At 47.5% G+C, this 24,083-nt stretch overlaps 1 protein-coding gene across 3 annotated transcripts in view; it reads left to right on the top strand.

Moving 5' to 3' along the window:
* Positions 1-24,083, top strand: part of SPEG (striated muscle enriched protein kinase) — a 171,270-nt gene that overhangs the window by 53,490 nt on the left and 93,697 nt on the right. For 2 of the 3 annotated variants that reach the window (XM_060261605.1, XM_060261609.1), the window contains 3 exons: positions 9,632-9,721; positions 13,682-14,024; positions 22,308-23,704. In XM_060261605.1, coding sequence (XP_060117588.1) covers positions 9,632-9,721; positions 13,682-14,024; positions 22,308-23,704 — 1,830 coding nt within the window. Of the gene's footprint in view, positions 1-685; positions 716-9,631; positions 9,722-13,681; positions 14,025-22,307; positions 23,705-24,083 lie in introns of all 3 variants that reach the window. The other variant, XM_060261606.1, reaches the window with a different exon arrangement.

Genomic DNA, 24,083 nt, shown 5'->3' with positions numbered 1-24,083 from the left:
GATTAAATAGCTTTAAAACTCAGTTACTATGTAAACAGAAAACATTTGTCATTAATTAGCCATCCTTCCTTCATGGAGAAGTTTCTATTAAGCTGTATAAAATAAATATTAAGGTAGAATTGGGTACATAACATAAGAAACCAAGGTACAGAATTAAAATTATACAATAACTTAACATCTTCACTGTCTAGTGGTTTAGATTCAGTATTCTTTACATAATGCTGGTGCTTAGCCAGAGGCCTCTGCATCGGGTAAAGGAACGTACCAGAGGTGTCTCTTGTAGAAGAAGGGAAAATGGTGGTAATCTTGAGGGAAGCTCTCAAAAACACTCACTGGTTATTGGTAAATTGTCTTGTCACAGACCACCCAGCATTTGGCTCTGGAGCTCATTGGTTTCACTGGTTTGTTTTGCTCAGAATGAGCCTATCACCACATCTCCTCCTATGCTGAACCTTATGGTTCAATGGCTGTATTCCTGCATCTTTTCTCCCTGGGTCTTTCCTTGTCGTGTGTGTGTGTGTGTGTGTGTGTGAATCCTCACTTTCCTCCACATGTGAATGTACGCCATATTAAAGCTCCCTTCCCCAGCATCATATTTTTGGGTATTCATGGGTGTGGACTGGTTTGGGCAATAACATTTTGTTGACGTGTGTCTCTCTCTCTTGCTGCCCCTATGGAAGCGAAGTTTTCCGCTCCTGCAGAAAACAAAGTTACGGTAGGAATAATGCTGGCTATTGTTTCTCTTCCCTGGCTCTGTTTGTTCATCATCCTACTTCCATGTTCCCCAGTTCTTTCCATCGTCATAGTCTTGCTGCTAAGGGTTGCCAACCTCCAGGTGTTGGCTGATTATCTTCCACTATTACAACTGATCTCCAGGTGACAGAAAGCAATTCACCTGGAGAAAGTGGCTGCTTTGGAAGGTGGACTCTGTGGCATTATAGCCCTCTGAAGCTTCTTCCACCCCAAATCCCACCTTTCTCAAGCTGCATCTCCAACATATCCAGTCATTTCCCTACGGGGAGCTGACAACCCTATTGCTGCTTTCTGATGTGCCATAACCTTCACCTGTGGTCATTATCTACTAGAAGTGTTATGTGTGGAAGCCTTTGGGGCAGAGTGGTAAGGAGAAGTTTCTGTGTATGATAATCTACAATTCTATATGTGACCATACGGCATGGCGATTTTCCCTTTCCAACAGCTTCCGTGCACAATTTTATGATGGGAACAATTTTTATCTCCTTGCAATACTTACCGTTTATTTGGATGACACTATTGCTGATTATTAGCAAGATGACTCAGTTATGTACGTGCTTTTCCTAGCTTGTGAGTGTCAGCAGATAAACAGTGAAGGAAAGGCTGCTTAACATTTTCTTTTCTAGACAACTTTTCTGCTCCAAAAATTGCTCCTCATGCTAGGTTGTGGGGTTTTTTTGTGTGAATGTGTGTGGACCTTCTGGAAGAAATTGTATGGATACTCCTTTCCCCATATGAATCTCCCAGTCCACTCTGGACATCTTTGGAGGCCCTGCTTCAGGTGCTCCCACCATCTGAGGCTAGATGGCTTTCTCGATCATGGCTTTGGAACTTTGGAACTCCCACCCTGTCTCCCTCTATTGGTGTCTTTCACAAGCAAGACTTTTTTGTTACATTTGGCATACCCCCCCAAACTGTTAAGGGCCACTTCCCTGGTTTTTAGTGCTTTGTCTGTTTAGATGTTTTAATTGAATTATTGTGTATATATATACACTTTAAATGTTTTCAATCCTGAAATGTTTTAGCATCTGATATCCACTGCATGTTTGGATGCAAAGGGAGCACAGAAATGTTTCAAATCATGTAAAAACATAGTACATTAAAGAAGAAGAAGATATTGGATTTATATCCCGCCCTCCACTCCAAAGAGTCTCAGAGCGGCTCACAATCTCCTTTCCCTTCCTCCCTCACAACAGATACCCTGTGAGGTGGGTGGGGCTGGAGAGGGCTCTCACAGCAGCTGCCCTTTCAAGGACAGAGGCTCAGAGCGGCTCACAATCTCCTTTCCCTTCCTCCCCCACAACAGACACCCTGTGAGGTGGGTGGGGCTGGAGAGGGCTCTCACAGCAGCTGCCTTTTCAAGGACAGAGGCTCAGAGCGGCTCACAATCTCCTTTCCCTTCCTCCCCCACAACAGACACCCTGTGAGGTGGGTGGGGCTGGAGAGGGCTCTCATAGCAGCTGCCCTTTAAGGACGACTCCTGGGAGAGCTATGGCTGACCCAAGGCCATGCCAGCAGGTGCAAATGGAGGAGTGGGGAATCAAACCCGGTTATCCCAGATAAGAGTCTGCACACTTAACCACTACACCAAACTGGCTCACTGTGAGTTGCTTGCAGCTCACCTTGCATATTTGTTTCACCGGCCTTTTCTCAACTTGCTGAGCACTTCCTATCCATCCGTTCCCATCACCTACCTCCTTTTATCACCTGAGAATATTCTGGCTGTGCTTGCTTCCAAACCAGGAAAGAATCCCCATCTTGCTCTCCCAGCTGCTGCTATTGCCTCTGCATTCACAGGGACACAGAACTTTGGCATGAGAATATTCTCTGTGATAGATCCTGGCACTTGCTGTTTACACGACCACTCCAGCCACTGGCGGGCCTGCTGTTTTTTCTTTCTTTAATTGACAGTAGGTATATTGCTATATGGTTAGGATCCTATAACAATATATTTACTTCTGGGAAAAAAAATAACTGGCAAAAACCTTGCTGGTTACTGAGAAGAGGAAATAGTGGTGAGGGAAATGGTGCTAGATGTAGGTGAGGAGCTATGAAAATCTGTACCTTGCTGTCTACAGTTTCCCCAAACCTGCTTTGGATAGGATGTTTTTTTGGGAAAATGTTCCGAGCAGGTTTGGAAAAATCTTCAGTAGAGCCAGGGACAACCTGAAATGTGGAGAACCGCTTGACAATGCCATATAAAAGCCCCCAAAAGAACCCCCACGGTCTGGGAACAAATGTGGAGCAAGAATGCAGTGTAGAAGCTTTTCTGAGTTCTGGAGTAGACGCCAATTGAAGGCAATGAACACAACTGCCAGAAAAACTGCCAAGCAACCCTTCCCCCCCAAAAAAACCCCACAGGATCCACCCTGCCAGAAAGAGATTTACTCCTCAAAGCTCTGCAGTTCATTTAGCCTCAGATGGTCTCTCAACCTTGGTCCCAGAAAGACAACGGCCAATTCTGAGCAAACGCTTGGCCCAGCATTGTCCCCCACATTTATTTGGAGCTGTTGCTCAATTCCCCACATGATTATTTGGGGCCTTCTTCTTTCCTCCTTTCCCCCAGGTTTTCCCAGAAGTTTTACAGAAGCTTGTTCTTGTTCAGCTCAGAACTTGGGGTTTTGAAGCATAGAACTCAGCTATTTGTCTGTTAACCCTCCTGCCCAATTCCTTCCCCCTTCATGCCCTTTTTGTTTATTTGCATCCCAAAAGATGCTCCTCCCATCAGCCTTCTCCTCTCCCAAGACCAAACTGAGCACCACATTCAACCTGAACTGGGTCACTTTTTCCTTTTTTAGAAAGGCTTTCAATGATTGCGTTGCACTGCAATGATGGCTATGGCTGCCTGATTCCAGCAATGCCTGTGTGTGTTGTCATCAAAATAGGGTTGCCAATCCCCAGGTGGGGGCAGGGGATCCCCCGGTTTGGAGGCCCTCCCCCCGCTTCAGGGTCCTCAGAAAGCGGGGGGGGGGGGGAGGGGAGGGAAATGTCTGCTGGGAACTCTGTTATTCCCTAGGGAGGTTTATTCCCATAGAAAATCATGGAGAATTGATCCGCGGGTATCTGGGGCTCTGGGGGGGGCTGTTTTTTGGGGTAGAGGCACCAAATTTTCCGTATAGCATCTAGTGCCTCTCCCCAAAATACCCCCCAAATTTCAAAAAGACTGGACAAAGGGGTCCAATTCTATGAGCCCCAAAAGAAGGTGCCCCTATGCTTCATTATTTCCTATGGAAGGAAGGAATTGAAAAGGTGTGCCGTCCCTTTAAATGTGATGGCCAGAACTCCCTTTGGAGTTCAATGATGCTTGTCACAGCCTTGATCTTGGCTCCACCCCTAATGTCTCCTGGCTCCATCCCCAAAGTCTCCTGGCTCCACCCCCAAAGTCCCCAGCTATTTCTTGAATTGGACTTGGCAACCCTACATCAAAACAACTGCAAAATTGGGCATTGTTGTGAAGGTTTTTCTTGGAAGTTGGAACACAACATTAATTACTTTTGGAAAGCTGCAATCCAGGCTTTCTTTCCAGGCCCGTAGCGCCCCATGGAACCCAGACGGCCCAGCCTCCTTGTGGATTTTACGGGCCCTCTCCCCAAGCCTTGGCTCCTCCCTCCCCCTGAACGGTAAGTTCTTGGGTGGGTGAGAGGAGAGGCCCCTAGACTGCACAGGCTGCAAGGGCAGCTAGAGTCCTTTCGGGGTGGGAGGGAGGGAGGAGGGCCAGGACATCTCTCCCCCAGCCCGCATGTACAAGCCATGGACATTCTCTGCTGCTCCTGGTTGGGGAAGGGCACAGGAAAGCAGGGAAATGAGGAGAGAGCACAGAGATACAAATCAGCCTTTTGAACTTCGGAATTGGAAGTTGGTCACTGCAGGCTGAGCTCCAGGAAAGGTAGAAGGGGGATCGGAGTTTACATGCAATTTAAATCACACTGGAGCGGGGAGGGAGAGGGGTGGCCCCCAGCCAGCTTCTTGCTCTTACCCCGTGGCCCTCCTCCTACGGGCCCCCTGTGGCCCCCTCTGCCTGTGACTCTTAGCTACGGGGCTGCTCCTTTCCATATTTTGCCCCCCCAAAACTATTATGGGATTGATGGCATTGTGTACTTCTGTTTGTACATCGTGTTTGTGATAGATGCATAATACATTTCTATGCAAGTCCCGTGATCTGGGTGATTACCTCAAACACAGAAAGGATGCAAGTGCTCTCAATTGCCGGGTAGCCACCATGGCTGCACATATGATATAAGGGGAAGTGCAGTAGTAGAGAGTCCTTTTGGCAGGCCAGGGGTTTAATTTTTTTTTTTTTTAAACAATGGTGGTAACTCTGGTGACCAATCACTGTGGTAGTCTCACGCATATGAGGGTAACATTGTTAGGATTCTCTATCAGGAAATGATTGGTAGTATTTCCACCAGTAGGTTGTGTTGGGATGCAACCATGCTTTAAAAAAGAAAGGGGGCGGGACAATACAGTTAAGGGAAGGGAGAAAGCCACAACATGGGCAAATCATGGCAGGGATTCAGAAATCTTGAATCAGAGCAAGAGATAACTAGCTGCACAGATGATAGACTAAAGCAGAACCCATGCATCAGAAACGGCACAATTCAACTCGCGGGAAATCAGAGGCACGTCCCTAATGCAGAATCAGTCATATTGATTTCTGTTATTATCCTGTTTCTCCTTGAGGATGTATAATGGCCCTTCTTTGCCTTGCCTTTGCCTACAGATCATGACTCCACTAAATGTCCCTGAGATTACCATTGTACCAAGAGGCAAACTACATGTAACACACAGTTGCACAGTAACTTTCATGTAATTGCAATCAGGAGCAGAAGATGGCAGGTGTAGCGTGCTGAAGCCTTTTCCTGTTGTCTTTCCACCCATTGGCCCTCTCCGAGTGCCGAAGAAGAAAATAATGGGTTTGTGGGGAAGGGGATTTTGAGCTGTGAAATTACTAGCAAGGAAAGGGTTAAGCACTTTCTTCCCAATCACTGCAGACTCCTGTGGCTATTTTTGTAAAACTATAAAAACAGGAGGAAAGTCATGCACAATTGCACATAGTGAATAGCAGGCATGTCCAACTTCGAACAGGTCGTGATCTGTTTTTTCCGGACAAAAGTGCTGGTGATCTACCACCATGAAAATTAAGTTTCAAATTAGTTTCTAATTAGATTTTAACCTAGCAAAGTTGGGTTCCACCGTGCCCCCCTCCCATTTACAATGCACTGTCTGTCATTTACTGGTAAGCAAAATAAGCAAAAACAAAACAGAGAGACGAAGATCCAGAAAGAACTGCGAACAGTTTTTCTTAAATTTTTATTGTTATAACTTTTTTTAACTGTCAATAACTTTCTTTAACTTTTGAGTAATTTGTGTTAAATATAGGTCAAGTATTGATCCAGACTGATCTTGCGCAATCTTTAAGACTTCGCTCTTGTTAATTAGTGGGTGCAGCCAGACGTACCATTAGTGGCGACACAGCTCCGTCTCGCTGACGGATTAAATGTGTTCGCTCAGACATCCACATCTGGCAATCGAGCGTCATCCAGGGTCATTCCGACTTGCTGCGGATCAGTGCCGCATTAATTTGACAGCGCAGAAAGTCCGGCCCTTTTTCAAAACAGCGGCACAAAATCTGCTTTTTCCTGTTTGGACAGCTCACGCGGGATACTGCCCCTTGGAATGTTTACCGCCCCTCCCACCTTTTTTTTAAAAAAAAGCCCCAGCAGACATACGCATTGCCAGATCATCCGGGAATCTGAGGTGACGCTTCTGCTTCTCCAATCAACACAGGATCGGAGGGGGGGGGGACATTATCCCACTCTTCAGAACAGGAAAAAAAAATCTTTTTTTTCCAATGTGGAGGATTTCCAGATATCATTGTCACTGCCAGTTTCTAGGAAATTAATTCCTGGCAGTTCCCTGGTTTGAATCCACAATGTTAATTCCGGAAATTTTCCCCCTTCCCCCCTGCCTCTGAAGCATTGTTTGATTTCCCACCTCCAAACAGTTGGGCGCATGTTCAATGGATGCCCCCCCCCTCCCAGAAATCAACATCTGATCACGCATGCTCCAAGAAAAGAGCGTGATAGTTTTGGATGTGTGATCGCTCAACAACAGAATGAGTCGCATTCTTGGATGCTCGTCTGAACAGCCCTGCATCGAATCAATATTCAGCTGTTCAAATTTGAGCGCTACACCCGCTTTTAATGTGAGATGTCTGAACCTGCATTTCATCCACCAGCTTTTTGAAGTTGGATGAATATTGCGTGAGGGCCAGTCTCAGGGAATCCTGGAGATGTTCATCTGTCATGTTGGAACGCTGTATACTCTCATTTTCAGATGGGAAAACGCAGATTCACACAAATAAATTGAACCGAAACAGGAGTGTACAGCTTCACTGCATCTTCTCAAGTTGGGAAATTTGTCTCTAGGCACTAGCTTCCAAAATGATTCTTGCTCAGCACGGGTCTTGAGAAAAATGTCATTTTTAAGGGTTACTATTTTGTTTTCAAGAGATGCCTTGTTCAATGAGTAATTTTTACTGATAGCAGCTGTAGTTTCCTTAATATCCATATCTGCTTTGAATGGGTATGACAAGTACTCCACAACTTTTTCAATTTTTTGGAAGTCGCAGAATCTTTTTTCGAATTCCTGGATAACAGAGCAGATTTCTGTCACATAATTCTCGTTCTGAAAAACAAAATTTGGATAGTGTCCCAGATGGTCCAGCGAATTAGGAAAATGATCAAAAGTGTTGTTTGCAAGGTCAGTTATCATTAGCTCAAATTTGCTCTTGTAGGATGAAACTGTATTCATCATCTCGTCAATGCATTTGTTTTTACCTTGTAGTTCAATGTTCATATCACTTAGTTCGCCTGTAAAGTCAGCGAGAAATGCCAGATCACATAACCACTCCTCATCTTCCAACTCTGCTTTGTCATCTCCCCTCTCCTTCAAAAACCTTCTTATTTCATTCAGCAAATCACAATCTTTGTAGAAATTTGTGCCTACTTGGCCACCTTACATCTGTGTGCAAAATTATTTCTGCTGCCCCTTCATCAAGAATAAGATTGAAAAGCCGTCTTTGAAGTGATCTTTCATGAAATGAATTTACAATTTTGAAAGTGATGTCAGTCTTTGTATTGAGTCTCTTACTTGCCAAAACTTCAGACTTACCAGACTTACTGTCAGGGCCGGACCGCCCGCTAGACAAATTAGGCAATTGCCTGGGGTGCCAGCATTCCAGGGGCAATGAATTGGATGCCACCCACATGACTGTGATACAGATCGCGGGTGGCATGTTGTGGTGGATCCTGAGACTGCAAGGTTTAGTGGCCGCCCCTGGCCTGCTTCAGTTCCAGGCAAGATTCCCTGGCCAGACTTGGCCTAGGTAAGCCAGTCTCCATCCCTCCACCAGCCCCAGAGTGGGACTGAGGCACGGGGGCGGGGGGGCTGCTAGATCCTGAGACAGCGCCTGGCCTTGCAGTCTGCCAGCCTGAGAGAGAAAACAGAGTGGCGTCAATGAGAATGACAGCGGGGGGCAATATGAGGCTGGCTGGGCTGGTTTCCGGGGACAGTGAGAGCTGTGCATCTTGGCCTTCGCTGCCTTGGTGTCCCACTGCTGACCATCCCCCAAGCAGGGTGCCTCACCTTGTGGGGCTACCCTTACGAACACAACCCTCCCAGGTGTTTATTGAGCATTCTTTTAATTTGGGTGGGTTGAGAAACTACATTTGAGTCTTTGCAAATGGATCCCCAACCATCGAGCTCTTCTTCCTCTGACTGGAAACAAAGACACAAACAAGACAGATGCGGAGAAGCGAGGAGAGGCAGGAAAGCTGGGGTGTCCACCACATAGAGCTGCTGGCACGGGGGTCAGGACTGTACTCCTCCCTTCCCTCTGCCAGCCCTGAGAGAGACCTTCCCACCCTGGTAGTGGCTGTGGCAGTCCAGGTTCACTGGCCATTCTCAGGAGGGCCAGAGAGAGGGCCAAACCTGGGGCATGGGGCCAGTGAAGCCAAATTCACCAGCTCTTTCCTGCCTGGCCATCACTGGGCCCAGGCCCATCTGCCCACTAAACTGCAGAGCTGCTCCGCGAATTAAAAAATGGACCTGGGAAGGGCGGTGGAGTGGTAAGCTGCAGTGCTGCAATCCAAACTCTGCTCACAACCTGAGTTTCATCCTGGTGGAAGCTGGGTTCAGGTAGCCAGCTCAAGGTTGACTCAGCCTTCCATCCTTCCGAGGTTGGTAAAATGAGTACCTAGCTTGCAGTGAGGGGGCGGGGGAAGCATAGATGACTGTGGAAGGCAGTGGCAAACCACCCCGTAAAAAGTCTGCCGTGAAAACGTTGTGATGCGGTGTCACCCCAGAGTTGGAAACAGCTCGTGCTTGCACAGGGGACTACCTTTACTCTTTTTTTGTTTGTTTTTGAGAAGAAATGCCCGTCACACTGAGAAGTGCAACTAGTTAACTGTTTGCCTGTTGAGACTTCCATATACGTGGGCTAGCCCCATTCCATCTTATTCCTTAGCCCAGATGAATCCTAAATTGGTTTCCTGAAATGGGCTTGGTAATCATGAAATCAGAGAATACAATGAAATGTAAGAGTTCTCATGATTACTACCTGCGGCCTCTTGAGTCAACTGTTGATTCAACAACTTGGATCAATTGGTTATCTGCATAGCTGTGTGGGCTGGAGAAGTACATTTTTTTTATGATGAGAGTTGAATTTTCTGAGATTCTCCTCAGGACTTGTAAGTCACATTGAGTCTGTGGCTCTTCTGTATGTTTGTAATGAATGGGCATGAACCCTTAGATGATAATCTGGGCTACGATGTGTTCAGCAAGGACCCCTCTTCACTCTTCTCTCTTCTCACTTCAGACTCGGAGACAGGAGAGGAAGACGCCAGCAGCACACAGGTGACCCAACGCAGCCAACTCCAGGATGAGACAACCTACAGCTCCCCTACAGGTGAGTGGAAGCCTGGCAGGGGAGTAGGGTTTTCAGGCCCCCTTGCTGGTAGTCTAGGGAGGGTAGGGTTGCCAGCTCCAGGTTGACAAACTCCTGGAGATTTAGGGGTGGAGCCTGGAGAGGACAGGGACCTCAGTAGGGTCTCATGCCACAGACTCCATCAAACCATCCAGTTTCTCCAGTCTCTGTTGGAGATTCGTCTAAATTAGAGGCGAGGAGTTTGCATAAAGGAGTCAAAGACAATTGCTTATCAAAAGAAATAAAGTTTGCTAGCATGAAACATCAGGAAAAAGGCACTTGGGATTAAAAGAAATAAAACTTAGCTCACTAGCATGGCTAACGGCATCTCATTGGCTACATGGCTAATTTATGACTCTTTGTCTAACTAGTTCTTCTTCCCAGAAAACACTATGCCAGGAAATAGCACAATTTCAGCTTGCATACAAAATCAACGCTTTTCACACCCAAGGTGCTTTCTGACCAATACTATGTTTACATGTTTCCCAGGCTTAGAAGAGTCAGTACATAATTGGGCTTAGGTCAGCATCCTTGCAGGGGAGGAGGATCTGGCAAGGTTTCCCAAGCATTTCCCTGATGTCCTGGTCCTCCTGCCTCATAATGGTCTCCATCTTCCTTGAGTTCCTTGAGTTCCTGTGACAAAGGTAGCCTGTGCCTGCAACACTAGCATGGCTCTGGGTGAGGGTGCCAACACTAGCATGGCTCTGGGTGAGGGTGCCAACACTAGCATGGCTCCTATCTCTTCTGGGTGAGGGTGCCCAGCTTTCTTGGAGTGCTGTCCTAGGAGCTTCCCAGTTGTCAACAACCACCACTGGAGCATGAGAATGACTGTTCCCCAGAGACACAGCCAACTTCACAGAATCCTCTCGTGAAAGCTGGCACATATTAACTGGCACAGCACATTAATTTAACAAAGGCAGAACCTTGTTATCAGAGAAAGGCTCAGCAAAGCATAAAGGTCATTGGGATTCTACAAGAATAAAACTGAAAAGCTACAGTCTTTAACCAGCCTCCCCACCTTGGCTCCCTTAAGTGCACAGTCATCCTAATGGCCTTAAAATGCCTTCCCCAGAGTGACAAACCAAATGGACAAAGTATGCAGCAGATCACACCGTCCAAATCACCCATTAGGATTTTAACAGGGACCACAGTTCGAAGTGAGTGTTGGGCAGAACTACAGCCTAAGTGACTACTAGGGACTAGGCTTTGCTTATATTACTTTGACATGTAGTGAACACCGGCCCGTAGCCAGAAAACTTTAAGGTGGGGAAAGGGGGGAGGGCGTAAGGAAAGTGGTGGAGGCCAGGGGGCCCAAAATGATGTCACACAGTGACATCACAAAGATAAAAATAAAAATCCCTTCAGATAAAAAGAAGTGTGCTTGCCCATGAAAGCTCTTGCCTTGAATAAGAAGAAGAAGAAGATGATATTAGATTTATATCCCACCCTCCACTCCGAAGAGTCTCAGAGCGGCTCACAATCTCCTTTACCTTCCTCCCCCACAACAGACACCCTGTGAGGTAGATGAAGATATTGGATTTATATCCCACCCTCCGCTCCGAAGAGCCTCAGAGCGGCTCACAATCTCCTTTACCTTCTTCCCCCACAATAGACACCCTGTGAGGTAGATGAAGATATTGGATTTATATCCCGCCCTCCACTCCGAAGTGTCTCAGAGCGGCTCACAATCTCCTTTCCCTTCCTCCCCCACAACAGACACCCTGTGAGGTAGATGAAGATATTGGATATATATCCCGCCCTCCACTCCAAAGAGTCTCAGAGCGGCTCACAATCTCCTTTACCTTCCTCCCCCACAACAGACACCCTGTGAGGTGGGTGGGGCTGGAGAGGGCTCTCACAGCAGCTGCCCTTTCAAGGACAACCTCTGCCAGAGCTATGGCTGACCCAAGGCCATGCCAGCAGGTGCAAGTGGAGGAGTGGGGAATCAAACCCGGTTCTCCCAGATAAGAGTCTGCACACTTAACCACTACACCAAACTGGCTGTGAATAAAACTTGGTTGGTCTTAATAAGGTGCCTGACTGGACTTGCACTGAAGCCTGAGTGTTGCTGTGGCGTGGGCATCCAGGGGGGCGGAGTCTAAGTTAGGGGCCCGAAGAAAGTGTCTCTGGCAGCCGCACCGACTGGTGGCTCCAGCAGTAGCCCCTCAGCTCTTTGGGAGGCCATGGGAAGCGGCATCTTGGGTGCCTCCCTATGTGACTTGGTGACTTTATCAGTGCAGGGTGGGGTGCCAGATGTTTGCCTTGTTTAGGGTACCCTGGTTAGAGATGCTCCAGAAATTGCCTTTCTGTGTCAGGGGAAAGCATTCTCTTGGCTGTCTGTCCTTGCACCAGGTCTGAGCAAGAAGAGCCCACAGAGAGGCAGTCTTGGTGACTGCCCCACAGTTGTAGAATTCTCTTCCTTGGTTTTCCATGATTGGAGGGGTTCTCCGTACTTTTTGATCATCCTCATACCATTTGCTCCATTTTCCAAGCTAGGCAAAAGAATGCCAAATTAGACTTTGGCCGTTTTCCCACTGACCTTACTCCGGAGTGACGTCCCTCTTCACTGTGCAGTGTCTCCGCGGATTTCCCACCAACTGCTGCGCAGAACTAGGAAGTGCCGCGGCTTTTGCGCCGCAGATGTAAACCGCTAAAAACCAGTTTACATCTGTGACGCAAAAGCCGCGGCTCTTCGTGGTCGTGCGCAGCAGTTGGTGGGAAATCCGCGCAGACGCTGCGCGGTGAAGAGGGACGTCGCTCCGGAGTAAGGTCAGTGGGAAAACGGCCTTTGTTTAGTGCCTGCTGCTGACTTTGGTTCAGAGGATAGAGATTTTATTCTATTGAGTTCTACTTCTGCTCTGCAGTAGATTTGGTATGTAGTCTGGGGCAAGCTATTCTCTATAAACCGGGGGCTTTTCTGTACTCTTAACTTATTCCTGATTTTGCTGGCAGTCAATCCATAAGTGTTGAAATTGGTTTGGGCAGGGTTCTTCTGTCCTACTTCTGCAATTTCACAGTTATAGAGTCAGGTTTTTTTTTTCTTTTGTATGTGCCTTAAATAATCAGGATGTTCAAAAGAGGGTGCTGTTATTGGTGGTATCACAGCAGCCCCCCTTTATTTTTTTGCACATGCTTCTATCATTATATCAATATCATGGCTGCATTTTAAAAAAAAAAAAAAAGGCATTCACACACGCAGACACACACTGCTGTAATGGTAGGTCAAGCAGGTCCCCAAAATTCACAGCTTTCATTTAATAAGTAAGCCTCTGATTATTTAAAAAGTGAACAGAGCTGCACCCTTCTAAGTTCACTGACAGGCACAATTGCACTGTGAGGTATTTCCCATATAACATGTTGCTTGTCTCATAGTAACCTACCTTACAGGGTCATTGCAAGGGTAAGCGCAACTTCGATTGTAGTGTGCTGATATAGATTTTAATGAGAAATTATGGATCTTCCGTATTGCTGCTTGCAGCTGCCTGACCTTGTGCCTTATAGAATTATCCTTGTCTATGATCAAGTTGCCTTATATTGATGGCTGAGGCACTCAGGCCTTTGTTCCTTCTCCTTGTCGTTTCCTGCTGATGAATCCCCAGTGGAGAGCAAAATCCATATTCTTAGCACCCGAAGAGCATGACCTTACATTTAGACATGATATACGCAGAGGCACTGCATGCTCCAAGAAACAGGTATTTTACAGCCTCCAGAAGTAAGTCATATCTATAAAATTGTAGAACAGAAGAGGTTGTTCTGAGAACTGTCTTTCCATGAGGTGGAATGCTTCTTATAGCTCCCCTAATCCTACAATCAGCACTGTGCTATCAGTCCTGCTTCTCCACCCATCAATATCTCTCAGTTCTAGTGCACAACCCTGCCCTGGGACATGGGGAAGAGGCAGGTCCAGCCCCCTCAATCAATCCCTGCTTGTGTTTTTGCCAGGGGAGTCGGACACTCTGGTGGATGCCTCCATGAAGACAACTCCAACCTCGGTGCCAGGCCTGTCTCAGACAGATGAGCACTCCAGTTGGTCAGGGAGCCAGACTACGGTGTTGGAGAAGAATCCAGATGCTGGCCCCATGGTGAGGGGACCCTACCTGCACCCCAGCATTCCAAGGCAAGCACCTGCCGAGGCCCGGCACCTGGGGGTGGAGCCGCTGGTGCGGGCATCACGGGCGGAGCTGATTGGCGTGGCCCCGGGGTCCGAGGACAGCCTGTCTCTGGGGAGCGACCCCTACGGCAGTGCCTTCAGCTTGTACCGGGGCCGTGCCCTCTCCCTGCACGTGTAAGTAGCCGTGGGGCCGTGGAATGGGGTGCAGGGCCATTGTGCTGGGACCATCATTTCCTTCTATACCCCTCCCAGTCATAACGCCACACTAAACCTTCAGCCTCTACACCATTGATTCCAGTGCACCAGTAAACCCCTCCCAAGCCCCTTCATCATAACCCCTAAACCCTGGAATCATAGCCCTTTCCATCCAAAGCCCCCACTGCACTTCTAGACCCTTGAAGCCCCTTGTCATTGCCTCTCCTCCTGCTCCCCTGTGGCAGTTATCTTTCCCCACTATCACCTTTACATCCTCCTGCCATAGTTTTCCTGATTATTGCATTGATGCTGCTGTAGTTAATAAACTGTTGTCATAGGTCGGTATGTGCCCCCCCCCCCCCAGGATCTCATCTTTCAACATAGAGAACACGTTCACCATGGTGCCTTTCATTTTAGGACTTTCTTTTTTCCTTTAACCTTTAGGAGACTTCGTGACATAAGCCAGAAGGGAATATTCAGGGCTATACAGTTCAATCGGCATTGTGTTGAGTTCATAATCATTCCCCCTCACTCACTAAAATGTTTATTGGCCCTGGTGTATTTGTTGTTACAGTTGCATTAAGAGCACTGACATTTTATTCTAGTCTGAACTCCTGTGGTCTGCTGGATTCTCTTGAGCCACACTTTAGTAAAAGTAGGGGCTAGTGAAGCAGTTGCCATGGCCAAGAAAGCACCAAAGCCCTTTGAATTCTGGATCCAAAACAATCCAGGTTTATAATCATAGATAATAATTTCCTAGTGGTGGTGGCTGAATGGAGCGCTCCCATTGGCTGATGGGTGCCCTCAACAAACCATTGGCCCATCATGTATCAGTCACCACCTCTGTGTTCCCATTGGCTGACTCCCCTGCCCTCGCCTACTGCAGACCCAGGAGCACTGAACAAACCATCAGAATAGTCTGACCTCAGAGAAAGACACATCTTCAACACTTCTCTGTGGCCTCTCTATCAGCTGACCTCAGAAAGGGCTGCCACTCTACTACAGCCTCACTAAGTGTTTCCTCAGAGGTGATGATGGCCGCCTCTTTCCTGTCACTCCCTCCCTCCTCCCATCAGCCTCCTCCCAGGGCAGATGGAGATTGGGTCACTGGGAAAGCTGCTAGCCAGAGGCTGTTGATAGACAGTAAAGGGTGAGCCCTCAGTTGAATAGAATGCCACAGAATCCACCTTCCAAAGCAGTTATTTTCTCCAGGGTGGGGAGAGATCTGTAGTCTGGAGTTCATTTGTGACCCCAAGAGCTCTTCAGGTTCCACTTGGAGGTTGGCTGCCCTAGACCTGACAGCATCCTCTAGGTGACTTGATGCCACTTGACTGGCATTACTTAACTAGGCCTGGCTGCTTGCTCCTGTTCAGCAGCAGCCCCTCTATGACAGTCAGTGTGCATTAACAGTTTCCAACTCCAGGTTGGCAAATTCCTGGAGATTTGAAGGGTGGGCCCCCCCAGAGGGTAGGGTTTGAGGAGGGGTGGGACCCTCAGACAGGAACAATGCTATAGACTCCATCCTCCAAATCAGCCTTTCTTCTTGGGGAACCACTGTTGCCAATCCCCAGGTGAGGGTTGGAGATCACTCAGAATTACGACAGCTCTCTAGATAGCAGAGATCAGTTCCCCTTGAGGTGGGGAAGAGTGAATGCCTTCACTTGAGTGGGTGGGAAGACAGCAAAGGTGGGGGGGGGGAGCACTCACCCAGAGGCTCTTTCTAGGGCCCTTCACAATGGGCTTATTCCTAGTATGTATACAAGACTGCAAGCCAGCCAGTGTTAAATAAGTCTGAGTTGCATTTATTTCAATGAGAAGGTTAAGTGCATGATATACAGTGCATTTTTAAGCACTTATAAACTGCCCATTGACTTCAGGAGACTTAGAAGGGCATAACCCTGCTTAGAAGTGCATTCTAAATCTACCCCACTGAAATTAATGGAATTTAAACATGTTCTGCTTTGGCTGGAGTGTGCCAAAAGTGCAGTGGCCAAGTTGATATTTAATTCAAATATGTTGTACAATATGAAATGGCAGTTTCCTATTAGACATTTGATTCTACTGAAGTTTTAAAATTTCCGGAAATTTTGAAGCCATGGGGAAAGGGTGATTTAAAAAAAAACACCCTAATTTTTTGTGGGGGGGGGATTGCGGTATTGCAATAAATATGCAATACTTTCCTATCAAACATAAACTTGTTTTGCTGATTTTTAACAATATAAAATGCACTATTTATAACTTAGCATTTAAAATTGTACTATCAGGAACATTTATGGAATTTTAAGTATAAGTATTTTAAGTTTTCCTTAATAAAAACTGCAAATACACCCAGTTTTTGAAAGAGAGCTGCAAACTACTGCACCCAGTGCTGCTGAGCGCATAAATTTTAATTGTTGGTATCTGAAAGCTAGGGGGAGAAATAAAAATTGAAGGTAGAAAACAAATTCTGCAGTAAACCAAAAAGATTATTATTTGGACAGAAACATAATCACAGTGTGTAGGAATACCAGCATATTTAGGTATCAAGATAAACTTTATAATACTGACAGCACTGAAGTTTTAAATAATGTATTGTTATTAAACACATTATAGCATCTTAACTGGTTCTACAATATACACCTGAATTATCCTTATTTAATGCTGTAGATTGAGACAAAATGTTTCATAGTACAAATTTTGAGCTAAATCTTACCTTAAAAAATATTTCACTAATTTCAAAAAAGAAAATAGTTCGCAGGAAGTTTTTTCTCTCCTGCCTAAAAAATTTCCAATTTTTAACTGGCAAAATTGAAAAAGCCTTCATACTTTTCATACTATATATTTTTAGTGAGAAAAGCATTATTTTAAAAAGCTTTTAATTAATTCCCAAAGAGAAAATGGTTCATAGGAGTTTTTCTTCCAGCATTCTCAAAATTTTACAGATTTCTCCATTGGATATATTTTTTTTAAGTCCTCAGGAAAAAAATGCGAAGAAAACAGGTTTATGTCCACGTGCTTCTATTTTTCCCCCTGGGCCTTCATACCTCTAAATTTTATACACATTCACTCCTCCAAAAGTAAAGGAGAGAACAGCTATAAGACAACAAGGGATGATCAGGGTGCCAGTATGGAAGCTTGCTGGGTGACCTTTGGTCAGTTACACTCTCTCAGCCTGGCCTACCTCACAGGGTTGTTGTGAGGATAAAATAGAGGAGGAGGGGAAGAAGAATTGCAGATTTATACCTCGCCTTTCTCTCTGAATCAGAGACTCAGAGCGGCTTACAATCTCCTTTATCTCCTTCTCCCACAACAGACACCCTGTGAGGTGGGTGGGGCTGAGAGGGCTCTCAAAGCAGCTGCCCTTTTAAGGAAAGCCTGTGCCAGAGCTATGGCTAACCCAAGGCCATTCCAGCAGGTGCAAGTGGAGGAGTAGGGAATCCAACCCGGTTCTGCCAGGTAAGAGTCCACGCACTTAACCACTACACCAAACTGGCACGATGTAAGCCACTGTGGATCCCCACTGGGGAGAAAGGCAGGATACAAATGAATTAAATAACTAATAAATAAAATCAGTGTGTGTGTGTGTGTGGGGGGAAGATATTGTCTTAGAAGGGACTGGATCCAAGCAGAGTAGCTACATAACCTTTCCATTCAGGCCAGAATGAACAATGTAAACACAGTAAGGCCGTTTTCGCACTCACGTTTTACTGGCGCCACGACCATCCTGACGCCGGCGAATCTGCATGAATTTCGCACCAGAAGCTCCGGCGCTCCCAGAAGCGCCGGCTACTTCCGTCGCTAAGCCAGCGCAAACGGAAATCGCAAAGATGCAGGAAAACGTTTGCGCTGGCTTAGCGACGGAAAGCGCCGGCGCTTCTGGGAGCGCCGGCGCTTCTGTTGCGAAATCCATGCAGATTCGCCGGCGTCAGGAGGGTCGTGGCGCCAGTAAAACGTGAGTGCGAAAACACCCTAAGAGAAATGAACCACCATTGCAAAGGGTTCAAAGTACAAATACCGCACCGCCATTACTCTTATTAAACAGCATCATGAAGGTAGCCAAGCTTGAAGAGATGCAGATAAGTAATGAGGTGTCTATAGAGGTTAAAAGGGCCTTTTTGTATGTTCTTGGAGAGCCGGTTTGGTGTAGTGGTTAAGTGCGCGGACTCTTATCTGGGAGAACCGGGTTTGATCCCCCACTCCTCCACTTGCACCTGCTAGCATGGCCTTGGGTCAGCCATAGCTCTGGCAGAGGTTGTCCTTGAAAGGGCAGCTGCTGTGAGAGCCCTCTCCAGCCCCACCCACCTCACAGGGATCTGTTGTGGGGGAGGAAGGGAAAGGAGATTGTGAGCCGCTCTGAGACTCTGTCCTTGAAAGGGCAGCTGCTGTGAGAGCCCTCTCCAGCCCCACCCACCTCACAGGGTGTCTGTTGTGGGGGAGGAAGGTAAAGGAGATTGTGAGCCGCTCTGAGCCTCTGTCCTTGAAAGGGCAGCTGCTGTGAGAGCCCTCTCCAGCCCCACCCACCTCACAGGGTGTCTGTTGTGGGGGAGGGAGATAAAGGAGATTGTAGGCCGCTCTGAGCCTCTGTCCTTGAAAGGGCAGCTGCTGTGAGAGCCCTCTCAACCCCACCCATCTCACGGGGTGTCTGTTGTGGGGGAGGAAGGTAAAGAAGATTGTGAGCCGCTCTGAGACTCTTCGGAGTGGAGGGCGGGATATAAATCCAATATCTTCTTCTTCTTCTTCTTGTGCCCTAACCTGGATAGCCCGGGCTAGCCTGATCTCATCAGATTTTGGAAGCTAAGGAGGGTTGGCAGTGGTTAGTATTTGGATGGGAGACTACCAAGCAATACAGGGTTGGTATGCAGAGGCAGGAAATGGTGAACCATCTCTGAATGTCTCTTGCCTTGAAAACCCCGTGAGGGGTTGCCGTAAATCAGCTGTGACTTGATGGTGTTGGGGGGAGTTCCTCAACTTTTTTTTTACTCTAGCTCACTACAGTATGGTAAACCAGCAGCTCTTGTCTGTTTCAAGCAGCATATTTTATTTGGTTAATATAACGTTCAAGTAACAGAAAACAGGTATTTTCTTAGCCTTTCTTTTTTCAGAGAAACAAGTGCCAGGGAATATGGGATGCTGATGTTACAAAAGTAATGACTTTTGGTGTAGTGGTTAAGCGTGCGGGCTCTTATCTGGGAGAACCGGGTTTGATTCCCCACTCCTCCTCTTGCAACTGCTGGAATGGCCTTGGGTCAGCCATAGCTCTGGCAGAGGTTGTCCTTGAAAGGGCAGCTGCTGGGAGAGTCCTCTCAGCCCCATCCACCTCACAGGGTGTCTGTTGTGGGGGAGGGAGATAAAGGAGATTGAGCCACTCTGAGACTCTTGAGTGGAGGGCGGAATATAAATCCAATGTCTTCTTCTTCTTCAAAAAAGGACCAGGTACTAGGTGATGTGAAAGACCTTTGCTTAACACTCTGGAGTTGTGCTGCCAGTCTGAATAGATCATACTGACTTCGATGGAGTTGTGCTGCCAGTCTGAATAGATCATACTGACTTCGATGGATGGATGGTCTGATTCAGTAAAAGGCAGCTTCATGTGTCCATGTCCATCACTTTTAGCCGTTCCTTACAGGTCAAGTGCCTACTGAATTAAACAGGCAGACCATAATAACAATGGAAACCACAGGATAGGCATTTTTCTGAGAGGATCTGTATAACAGGATTAGGAAGGCTCACCTGTTCAGGGGCCAAGAAGAACGTAATCTCAATGGAAAGATGGACCTTGGGCAGGAAGCCTTTGATGAAGGAACCTCCCTTTTTGCCAAGAAACACCTGTATTTCTTTTTAAGCAAACATTGGGTGGAGATTGATTGCTGAAGTGAATTAGAATCTCACAGATATTGCGATGGTCTTTCTGCTAGCTATTGTGGTGATGGTGTTTGTTACAGGTCATGTGGCTTTGTTATAGCTAAACCCTGAGATGTAATCCTAGCAGTGATCCTCTTTCATTGCAGGAAGGCAACCGTTTGGGTCCCAGATAAGAAGCTGTGGAGTGCCAAAGTGCCCAAACCTCCCCTCTAGCTCCAGAGCCATTAGCAGGCACCACCCACACATTTTAACTCTTTCTCCCCCTGCCCCCGTTTTGTAATGACAAACTTGACATCAGTTGGTTTTCTTTCTTTTCCTGAAAGTGACGGGAAGCTGACGCACATCATATTCTGAAAATGACAGCCACCTTCAGGCAATGAGTGTAGTAAGAACCTGAAGGAGAGTGGGTGCAGTCGTGCAGATCCTATGGGATCCTTCCAGACTCCCTCCTTTATCCTCCTCCCCATTCTTTCCTGAGATTGCTTTCCCCTCCCATCCTCATGCTTGTCTCCCATGCTGCCTGTTGCTAAAGAATGAAGGAAAGACTACAGTACATGACTAATCATAGTCATACACGATTGTCTCTGTGTGGGTGTTGGTATGTGTGCAGCTGAATATATGCACTCAATTTTGGGGAGAGTGTGTAAAGAAAAGGGTTGGTATTAGAATGTGTGTGCATGCCAGTTTGTATGTACGCGCCTTGTACTAGGAGGAAGGGTTCTGTGTTCAGGCTGTAACTGTCTGCGCTCTTCCCCTTCCTATTCTGCTGCATTTCTGGACACACCAGGAACTCTGCCATGTCTCTCCCCCCCCCTCCCATACATTCTTCTGGCTTCCAGCCTATGGTTGCCAACTCTGACTGTTGAGGAATATGTGGAGATTTTGGGGTGGAGCCTGGGGATGATGGGGCTTAGGGATGGGGGGGACCTCAGCAGGGTACAATACCATAGAGTCTACCCTCCAGAGCAGCTGTTTCCCCAGGAGAACTGATCTTGATTCTCTGGAGATCAATTGTAATAGTGGCAGATCTCCAGGTGACACCTGGAGCTTGGGAACCCTACTCCAGCCTGATTGGTTCCCCTCCCACACCATTTCTTCCTTTGGCCTACTAAGGCAGTCCAGCACAACTCATGCAGTGGACAAGACGAACCGTGGGATCCTGTAACCATTTTTTCCAAGACCTTAGGCAGGAAAGCTCAGTGAACCTATCTAGCCAGTCTTAGAATCACAGTGCTGGAAGGGAACAAGAAGGCCTGCTAATCCAGCCTCATGCTATGCAGCAGGTCTGCCCACCCATCATGCAGTCCAAACCACAACAAAGGACAGGCGTGCTGTATGCAGAGCTCCAAAAGGATATTACTGGAGAAGGTGAAAATAAACTTTTTTACCCCCAGTCCCCGTGCTAATAGCAAATGCAGCTGGGGAAGTAGTTTCCAGTACCAGGGCCAAATTGAATTTGATGCTGAGAATTCAATAAATGATCTCCCAAACATTTTTTTTCTTCTGAAAAGCAAGTGTGTGGGGCCCTGTTTCCCTTAAGGCTATGATGTCGGGGTTGGGGGGGAGAGGGGTGTTACACCTTGTCATGGTGCCATTCTCTGAAATAGCTCCACAGAGCTGCTATTTTCCATGGTAAGGTTAACATCACCAATTCACACATGACAGAGAGCACAAGGTTAAGCCCAGTTGATGCTTGGCCTGTTGAGGAAACCCATGAGTTTACACTCCCGAGACTATTGCAGGTCAGGAAACTTGCACTGGGGGATGGGGGGGGGGGTGGATTGAAGCGCTATTATTTTATTAATTTATTGAAGTAATTATATCCTGCCTTTCCCCATGGCATTCTCCATGTGCACTACAGTTGCAATCCAAATCCACACAGGAACTGAGGATAACCTGAAGTTCACTTGTGACTGTTATCAAGGACACAGGGTGGGGGCCCCAAACCCAAGTTAGGTACTCTGTAATGTGTGAATCAGCTTGAGGTCCTTATGCAGGTCCTCATCTGGATAGGTATGTTTACCCTAACAGAGCAATTTGCAGCAGCTCTGCAGGGCCATTTCAGATCAGAAAAATAATACAAACCCATGCTTCTGTCCCAGTCTAAACCAGGGCTTCACATGCCATGTTTTGGAGGAGGTTATTCACAGATCATGTGTAGTTTGACTCCCAATCTTTTGGGTCAGAGGATTTAGTATACAATGGATTCATAGTTCATTGTCTCACATCCTCCTGAAAGAAGCGAAGAATCTCCTTGCATTTTCTCTCTCTTACATAAAACAGTTAATTCCTAGTGCCATTGAAAGTAACAGTCCTCATTCCCATAGTGTATTACCCTTGTAGGTATCTATCACAGCTCACCACCCCTGAATTTGCAGGCTCACCTATCTTAGCAAATCATGCCTTGTTTTCCAACTGCAGTAGTCTCCCCCAAGGTGGGTACCGGAGGGATGATACCAACAACAGCAGCAAAACCAGCACAAATACCCTCCATCCACCTGCACAGAAACCTCCTCTCCAGCGGCCGGTGTCCCCCCGAGCGGGGCAATGCTTAGTCCAACCACCTGGAGTCAGCCGTGGCCCCACACCACCAGTAGCTCCTCGTAGGAAGCTGCTAATGCCTCCTGAGTTCCAAGACACAGCGTCAGAGGAGTTTGATGAAAAGCTGAAGCGCCCTAAGTCATCTGGCTACTCTCAGACTGGCACGGGAGAATCAAGGCCCCAGACACCACTGAGTGAGGCCTCCAGCCATGTGTCGATCCTCCGCCCATCCCCCAAGCTGCCACGGTCAGGTTCCAAGATCTTTGACAAACTCAAATTCTTTGAGGAGCGTAGGAAAAGCCTGGAACAAAATGAGAGCCCTTTTGCTGGTCACACATGGCTACCGCTGCGGAAGACACGTTCGTTTGATCACGGTGGCTTTGATGGTGCCAGTCCCTTCCTGTCGACTGGCTCTCAAGAGGACTTGCAAGAGGACACCCACTCAGAATGGGGAGGCGTGGCCAGCCGACGCCACGCCTTCCATCAAAAGGCAGCTTCCCTGGATGAGCGGGGCCGCTTCTCCAGCCACGTGTATGACCTCGAGCACAAATTCACTGAGGAACTTGGCCGCATCAAGCGCACTGTGTCTCAGCAGCAGCTTCGACGATCACAAGAACTGTTTCGATCACCATCTCCCCATACCGCTACTGAGCCTCCAGCCCCCCGAGTTCCACCACCACGAAAGCTGAAACCACTTAAGGCTTTGCCACCTACAAAGAATGAACATGGTGTGCAGCAGCTGGTGTTGTCTAGTGTGGGACTAGTGGGACCCAGAGATGAGCCCATGGGGATACAGAAGCCTCTGCCGAGTGGGGCAACAGGTGAGCCAACTGGAGAACAGAATAGAGGTGGTAAGGAAACTGAGATGAATGGGCAGGATCTGCGGCAGAATGTGGAGCAATGCCTGCTGTCCTCTGCTGCTCCATTGGGATGGAGGGACCTAGCATGGACTGGGCCTCTAGAGGGCATGAATGGCACAGATGGGGGCTCAGTGAGCATGTCAAAAGGGAGCCATGAATCAAAGGGTCCTGGTGAGGCCTCCCATGTACAGAAACGGGAATCAAGCCAGGATGGACATTCTCAGCCCTGGATCAAGACTGGAACAGAATCAGGAACAGATAAAAGCAGGGCAGGAACCCATGGCACAAGCCGGGAGTCAGAAAGGAAGACTGGGGAAGTGTCAGAGAAAAAAGAAAATGCATTGCAACCTCCAGAAGGGAAGAGTGCACGGAGCAGAGGAAAAGGTCGGCGATCCCACAGACTGTCACCCGAACCAGGTATGAAATGAGGGCAAATGCTGCTTGGGAAGAGCATGGGAAGGCCAGGAAGAAACATACTGCTTTGTGCCCTCACATTCTCCCCCCAAAACAAGAGGGCCCTAGTGCCTTTTCTCCAATCTAGGCCACATCCTTGAGATTCAGTCCAAAGTGCCATGCTCAGCTAGTGTTAGATGGGTTCGTCAAAGGGAGTGGCTAAGTGCTCAGGCTTGGGCAAAATGGGCCCTCGTCTCCTCTGACTGTTCCATACATGGCTGCTCACTCATCAATATGTGGGATACAATATGTGTCAGCCAGGCCTTTCCTGGAAGGTCACCTGTACTTGGAACTGGGAATAGAAAACAGGGGGAGCTAAGCTGGGGGAGCTGTAGTATTCAAA

This window comes from Heteronotia binoei, chromosome 21 (genome assembly GCF_032191835.1).
Source record: "Heteronotia binoei isolate CCM8104 ecotype False Entrance Well chromosome 21, APGP_CSIRO_Hbin_v1, whole genome shotgun sequence".
Classification (NCBI taxonomy): domain Eukaryota; kingdom Metazoa; phylum Chordata; class Lepidosauria; order Squamata; family Gekkonidae; genus Heteronotia; species Heteronotia binoei.
Note: the sequence above shows the minus strand (reverse complement) of the source record. Positions and strands in the feature narration are given on the sequence as shown.